This window comes from Mobula hypostoma, chromosome 6, assembly GCF_963921235.1.
Source record: "Mobula hypostoma chromosome 6, sMobHyp1.1, whole genome shotgun sequence".
Classification (NCBI taxonomy): Eukaryota; Metazoa; Chordata; class Chondrichthyes; order Myliobatiformes; family Myliobatidae; genus Mobula; species Mobula hypostoma.
The window spans coordinates 165,475,308-165,483,465 of record NC_086102.1 but is presented as its reverse complement, the minus strand read 5'-3'; the positions used below and the strand labels follow the sequence as shown (position 1 = coordinate 165,483,465).

The window sequence follows — 8,158 nt, the reverse complement described above, 5'->3', positions numbered from 1 at the left end:
TCCATAATTCAGTTCCTCAAACTCCTGGACACTATTTCCAGCTTAATGGTTATTTTCCCATAGCAAGGTGATCTAAACTGAACACAATATTTCAAATGAATCTCACCAACTTGTTCAACTGCAACATTATATCCCAACATTGATACTTAATGTCCTGATGAAAAGTCTTCTTCACCAGTTTACCTGCAATTCCACTTTCATGAATCCATATACGTGGACTTAGGTTCCTCGCTTCTACACTCCCATCAATTGTGTAAATCCTACTCTAATCTGTATTCCTAAAATACAACACCTAACACTTATCTGAATTAAACTCAATTTGCACTTCTCAGTTAAATTACCCAGCTGATCAAGTTTATCAGTAAATCCTGATAACCACTTTTGTCATTCCCAGTACGATCAGCTGATGCCCACAGTACAATGTTAATATTATGTTGAAAAAGTGCAAAATAAAAAGTGAAGAGCAGTGTAAGGTTTTCTAAATGAATTACATGCAAGACTTAAATACATGTACTGGCATAAAATCAATTCAGATTTAGACCAACTTCATGGTTGAGTGCATTAAATCCCAATACAAGAAAATTTTGCATAACAGCAATATTATAAAAAAAAACAATCGTTGTGTTGGACTTCTTTCTGGGAAGTACATCCTCCAGGTTTAGATAAAACAGGGTCATTGTCCAAGCTTCAGATCTATTTTTTGCCTTCGAGTCAAGCAACATAGAAACAGATTCTGCAGCCCAACAAATCCACACTGACCATCAGCTGTTCAGTTTAATCTCATTTTCTTCACACATTTCCTGAACACCCCGTTTTTATCAACCTACACACTAAGGAAAAATTACAGTTGCCAATTAACCTATCAACCCACACATTTTGGGTACGTGGGAAGAAACTAGAGCACCCAGAGGAAACCCATGCTGAATAGTGATGACATTTAAATAAGGTCAGCAATTTGATAGTATAATCTTACTTTATTAGCATTTTAATTTACATTTGGAAGGAACATGTAACCCTAGACACAATTTCCACATGGTATGTATATATTTTTATTTAATTTTAAAATCAAGTTTCTTCATTGTTTCAAAGAATAGCTAACTTTTTTTGGGAAGGGAAGGGAGAGGGTGGAAGAGATAGGAAAAATAATCTAAATTAGCTCTAGAATGCAAAAGAATTTTGCTTGACTCTTAAAACATTAAAAGTTTCTTTTAAAAGCAATTACTACAGAACGGTACTATCTGTTATTTTCACATATAACACACGTTATCTCAGCTGTTGCACTTGCACATAACATATCTTAGTTTCAGGGCCATATATCCAATACAATTTAACATTTTTGTGATGAGTGAAAAACTTTTAAGGAATTATACAAATCACAATTCTCACTGAGGAAAACCTCAGGAGATCTCAAGTCCTATGCTGATGTGCAATCTATTTTTTGGAGGGAGCTTTGGACAATCATATTACACAGACTAACGAGTAACTGGATTAAAAATGGAAACAATGATCAATAGATTCATCATAAAAACATTTCATTCTATAGTTGTGCTTTTATGCACACAGTACTATTTCACTTGAGGAATAATGTTAATCACGTGACACTGATAATCCCTTCATAGCAGTGGTTCAAGCACTAAGAACCAAAATAAAAGTAATGAAACCACAATATGGTTCATCAAAGCTGGTTTATATTGCAATCTGAATGTTTATTCCGCAAAATTGATTTCATTACAATAAGGGCAAGACAGTTAAAAATAAATTTCAAAAGGGTACAAACTATGAGGTGATTCAGTACTTTAAAAAAATGGCATAAGATACTGCTCATATATTTTGGGGATAAATGCTGTGATCTTTACTAGTACTGCACATCAACGGTTTGGAAAGAAAGAAATGTCAAAAGGTAGCATCTTTATCCCCATTTCTCTGGTGCTGAAATGATGATGAAGATTAAATAGTTAAGCAATACCTCTGTAGCCTTAACAAATACATAATAAAAATACAAACTGAATATATATATATATGCGCAACAAATAGTAAAAACTTGAATATAGAAAATTACAAAGGGTAGATGCATAAGGATCTGCAAAGTGTCAAAGAAGCTTCATTTAGTAGCCGCTTTTTAACTTCAAGGTTAAATATAATCAATACAGTTATTTGGCAGATGATCCTTAACATTAGCAAAAAATGGCTTTTAATAAATTGAAAAAATAGATTAAGACTTCAGTTCCCATTTATACAATATTCCTCTTTTATAAAGAGCTTAGTAACACACAGAAATGCGTACTTACTTAGACACTGAACTGACAAACAGCTAGTTTACTAATCACCTTATAGAATGAGACCAGTAACCCTTTTATGTTTGAAATGCTTATATCAGAAAATGTAATGTGTGAATTAGAAAATTGCTATGAAATTTTATAGAAAACAGATATATCACAATAGATTGTGTTCGAGATGTACATACCCATTAACTTTCCCATTCTGGACTGCATCAACCCCAAATCTTAATTTCAAGAATTCCCCCAGTCTTGCATAGCTATTTTCCTGTGTTTATAATCTATCATGAGTGCTATATTTGAAAATTGCTACATGTGGTGAGCATCTGCAAAATGTACATGCAACGTTGCCAGTGTTCAATAATTATGAATACTGTATTACAAATACATAGAAAATAAGGCATTTTAGTGACATTTCACTTTTCCATAATAGATGAAATTTTTTTTTATCACACTGATAAAAAGACTGCAGAAAAAGCATAAAATTTACTCGCCATTTGCTCTTATAAAATCACTAACACATCATTTCTCTATAAATTTTAGTCCATACAGTCATCCCCGCCAATCGTGACTAACTGTATATCTGTATTATGTAACATTTCTTCAGTATTTGCACCATCAGAATGATCAGTTCCAATCCCTTCCATATGGCCCTGCTGAATGTTTGCTATTACAGATGACATAATAGTTCCTCCTGTCGCAAGGATACCAACATCTGAGGCGGACGTCACTTCCATTGATGATATAGCTGCACTATTATGGCTGGAAAGGTTGCCCCTCTTGTTCTGGTGTGTTTTAATGTGCTTTGAAAGATGGTCACTTCTTATGAAGCGTTTGGAGCATTCTGGGCAGACAAATTTTTTCTCACCTGCATGTGATGGGGAGGGGGAAAAAAAACAAAATCACAAATCTTTGAAAGAAATACTTGCAATTTTTATATTATTGAGCAGTTTAGAGATAAAATAATATTTTTAAAGCGTTGCTCAGTCCTGCAGTGCAGGAAACACCCAATGACATGCTGATCAGTGGTGCACTCCAGGGCTGTGTACTCAACTTGCTGCTGTTCAGACTGACTCATAACAATACTAGACCCAGCTCAAAACACTTCAAGTTCACTGAAGATACAACAGTGGTTGGCCTCATCGGCAGCGATGAGCCAGCATGCAGAGGAGGGAGAGAGGCTTGTCAAATGGTGTGAGAACAATAACCCGAGTCTCAATGTGAACAAGACAAAAGTAGTAATTGTCAACTTCAGGAAGTGCAGGTTGACCACTCTCCATTGTACATCAATGGCTCTGTCATGGAGAGAGTGAAGAGCACAAAGTTCCTGTGTGTCCGCGTAACAGACAATCTAACCTAGACCCACAAGACCTCCATTAAACAAGGTGGTCCAACAGCATCTACATTTTCTGAGGAGAATGAGGCATGCAAGGCTCCCTACCCCCATTCTAACAACTTTTTACAAGAGCACCATCAAGGGTGTCCTGTCTGCACACCAATGTGGTGGTACAGAAGCTGTAAACCATTGGACCGCAGCACCCTACAGAGGAGAGTAAAAACACCGAGAGGATCACTGGGGTCTCCCTGCCCCCTATTAATGACAATTTCTGCCTGGGGGGAAATTCACTGGCTGTCTACTCTATTTAAGTGTTAGAGAGAGTACAGAGAAGATTGGCCAGGATACTGCCCGACTTAAAAAACATGTGTACTGAGGATAGGCTGAGCTGACTAGGGCTTTTCTCTTTGAAACAAAGCAGGACAAGAGGTAACTTGGTAGATAAGTACAAGATACAGATCCCTGCAGGACATCATTGGTCACCAACTTGCAGGTAGAATATGCATCATCTTATATATGTCTATCAAGTTACCTCTCGCTCCCCTTTGCTCCAAAGAGAAACGTCCTAGCTAGCTCAACCTATCCTAACACATGCTTTCTAAACCAGGCCTGGTCAATATCCTCTGTTACCTCTCTAATGCTTCCACATTCATCCTATAATGAGACCACCAGAACTGAACACAATACTCCAAAAAGGGGTCTAACCAGAGTTTATAATTATAAAGCTGCAACATTTACTCATGGCTCTTGGACTCAATTTCCGCATAATTAAGGCCAACACACTATACACCTCAACAAACCTGCACAGCAACTTTGAGGGATCTATGGGTGTGGACCCCAATATCCCTGTTCTCCACAATCCTAAGAACCCCACCACTAACCTTGTACTCTTTCTTCATCTTTGACCTTCCAAAGTGTATCACTTCACCCTTTTCTGGATTGAACTCTATCTGCCAGTTAGCCAAGCTCTGTATCCTATCAATGTCCTGTTGTAACCTACAACAACCTTCGACACTATCCACACCACCACCAACCTTCGTGTCATCTGTAAACTTACCAACACGACCTTTCCACATCCTCATCCAAGCCATTAAATTAAAAAAAAAATCACAAATAGGAGAGGATCCCAGAACAGATTCTCGTGGAACATCATTGGTCACTGATCTCCAGGCAGAATATACTTCATCTACTACCACCTTGTCTTATATGGGCAAGCTAATTCTGAATCCACGCAGCCAAGTCTCCCTGGATCCCATGCCTCCTGACTTTCTATCACGGGGAACCTTTTCAAACACCTTACTAAAATCAATGTACATCGCATCCTCTGCTCTATCTTCATCAATTTATTTTGTCACTTCTGAAAAGAATTTGTTCAAGCTCATGAGGCATGACCTGCTCATCACAAAGCCAAGCTGACTATCCCTAATCAGACTATGCTTAGAAACATAGAAAAACCTACAGCACAATACAGGCCCTTTGGCCCACAAAGCTGTGCCGAACAGCCCTTACCTTAGAAATTACCTAGGGCTTACCCATTGCCCTCTATCTTTCTGAGCTCCATGTACCAATCCGGGAGTCTCTTAGAAGACCCTATCATATCTGCCTCCACCACCGTCGCCGGCAGCCCATTCCACGCACTCACCACTCTCTGTGTAAAAAACTTACCCTTGACATCTCCTCTGTGCCTATTTCCAAGCACCTTAAAACTATGCCCTCTCGTGCTAGCCAGTTCAGTCCTGGGAAAAAGCTTCTGACTATCCACACGATCAATGCCTCTCATCATCTTATACACCTCTATCAGGTCACCTCTCATCCTCTGTCGCTCCAAGGAAAAAACGCTGAGTTCACTCAACCTATTCTGATAAGGCATGCTCCCCAATCCAGACAACATCTTTGTAAATCTCCTCTGCACCGTTTCTATGGTTTCTACATCCTTCCTATAGTGAGGTGACCAGAACTGAGCACAGTACTCCAAGTGGGGTCTGACCAGAGTCCTATATAGCTGCAACATTACCTCTCAGCTCCTAAATTCAATCCCATGATTGATGAAGACCAATGCACCGTATGACTTCTTAACCACAGAGTCAACCTGCGAAGCAGCTTTGAGTATCCTATGGGCTCGGACCCCAAGATCCCTCTGATCCTCCACACAGCCAATCTTCTGTCATCATATTTGACCTACCAAAATCACACTTATAAGACCACAAGACACAGAAGCAGAATCAGGCCACTTGGCCCATCAAGTCTGCTCTGCCATTCAATCATAACTGATCCTTTATTTTTCCCCCTCCTCCTCTACCCCATTTCCCAGCCTTCTCCCCATAACCTTTGATGCCATGTCCAATCAAGAACCGATCAATCTCTGCCTTAAATACACCCAACGACCTGGCCTCCACAGCTGCCTGTGGCAATAAATTCCACAAATTTACCACCCTTTGGCTACAGAAATTTCTCTGCATCTCTGTTTTGAAAGGGTGGCCCTCTATCCTGAGGCTGTGCCCTTGACTTAGACTCTCTCACCATGGGAAACATCCTTTCCACATCTGCTCTGTCTAGGCCTTTCAACGTTCGAAAGGTTTCAATGAGATCCACCCCGCACCCCCATCCTTCTGAATTCCAATGAGTACAGACCCAGAGCCATCAAATGTTCCTCGTATAACCCTTTCATTCCTGGAATTATCCTTCTGAACCACCTCTGGACCCTCTACAATGTCAGCATATCTCTTTTAAGATGTGGAACCCAAAAACTGTTCACAATACTCAAGGTGAAGCCTCACCTGTACCTTATAAAGCCCCAGCATCACATCCTTGCTCTTGTATTCTAGACCTCTTGAAATGAATGCTAACATTGCATTTGCCTTCCTCACTGCCGACTCAACCAATCTTCTATCTTCCCACTAATTTTTGTTTTGATGTACGCCATTTCTTTTGCTTTTACAATTGCTTTGACCTCCCTTGTCAGCCATGGTTGTACTATTTTACCATTTGAGTATCTCTTCATTTTTGGAATACATGTCCTGCACCTTCCTTATTTTTCCCAGAAACACACGCCATTGCTGCTCTGCTGACATCCCTGCCAGCAGTTCCTTCCAGTTTACTTTGGCCAACTCCTCTCTCATACCACTGTAATTTCCCTTACTCCACCGAGATACTGCTACATCAGACTTCACTTTCTCCCTATCAAATTTTGAGTTGAACTCAATTATATGGTAATCACTGGTTCCTAAGGATTCTTTTAGCTTAAGCTTCCTAATCACCTCCGGTTCATTACATAACACCCAATCCAGTATAGCTGATCTCCTAGTAGGCTCAACGACAAACTGCTTTAAAAAGCTATCTCTTAGGCATTCAACAAACTCACTCTCTTGAGATCGATTACCAATCTGATTTTCCCCATTTGACCTGCATGTTAAAATCTCCCATGAATACCACAACACTGCCATTTTGACTCGCCTTTTCTATTTCCTGTTATAACCTGTAGTCCACCTCCCAGCCACTGTTAGGAGGCCTGTATATAACTGCCATCAACAGCCTTTTACCCTTGCAGTTTCTTAACTCAACCCACAAGGATTCAATATCTTCCGATCCTATGTCACATCTTTCTACTGATTTGATGCCATTCTTCACCAGTAGAGCCACACCACCCCCTCTGCCTACCTTCCTATCCCTCCGATATAAAAAGTAAACTTGGACGTTCAGCTCCCAACTACAACCACCCTTCAACCACGATTTAACTCATCTGGGTTGAAGTCCATCTGCCACTGACCGCATCCTATTGCTGTCCTGCTGTAACCTCTGACAACCCACAACACCCCCAACCTTTGTGTTATCAAATTTACTAACCCATCCTTCCACTTCTTCAACCAGGCCATTTATAAAAACCACGAAGAGAAGGGGTCCCAGAACAGATCCCTGTGGAACACCACTGGTCATCGACCTCCATGCAGAATATGAACCATCCACAACCACTCTTTGCCTTCTGTGGGCAAGCCAATTCTGGATCCACAAAGCAAGGTCTCTTTGGATCCCATGCCTCCTTACTTTCTGAAGGAGCCTTGCATGGGGAATCTTATCAAATGCCTTACTGAAATCCATATACACTACATCCACTGCTCTACCCTCAATGTGTTTTGTTACATCCTCAAAGAACTCAATCAAGCTTGTAAGGCATGACCTGCCCTTGACAAAGCCATGCTGATTATATTAATAGCAAATGGACAGGAAGGATCAAAATTGATGGGGAAGATCTTAAATGGATTTTTTGAATCTGTATTTATTTGGGAGATACACACAGAGTCTATAGAACTGAGGCAAAACAGCAGTGAGACAGAGGAGGAGGTGCTTGCTGTCTTGAGGCAAGTTAGAGTAGATAAATTCCCGGGGCTGACAAGGTGGGAAACTAGTGCAGAAATTGCAGGGGCGCCAGCAGATATTTTAAAAATGTCCACAGGCAAGGTACCAGAGGATTAAAGGAAAGCTAATGTTGTTCCATTATTTAAGAAAAGCGCAATGAATAAGCTGGAAAATTATAGGCCGGTGAGCCTGA

General features: G+C 40.2%; 1 protein-coding gene across 4 annotated transcripts in view; it reads right to left on the bottom strand.

The window, feature by feature from the left end:
- Nucleotides 1-962: 962 nt before the first annotated feature.
- sp3a (sp3a transcription factor) overlaps nucleotides 963-8,158 on the bottom strand; it is a 60,022-nt gene continuing 52,826 nt past the window's right edge. For all 4 annotated transcript variants that reach the window (XM_063052156.1, XM_063052157.1, XM_063052155.1 and 1 more), the window contains one exon: nucleotides 963-3,144. In XM_063052156.1, the coding sequence (XP_062908226.1) occupies nucleotides 2,816-3,144 (329 nt within the window). In that variant the 3' untranslated portion in view covers nucleotides 963-2,815. The remainder of the gene's footprint in view (nucleotides 3,145-8,158) is intronic.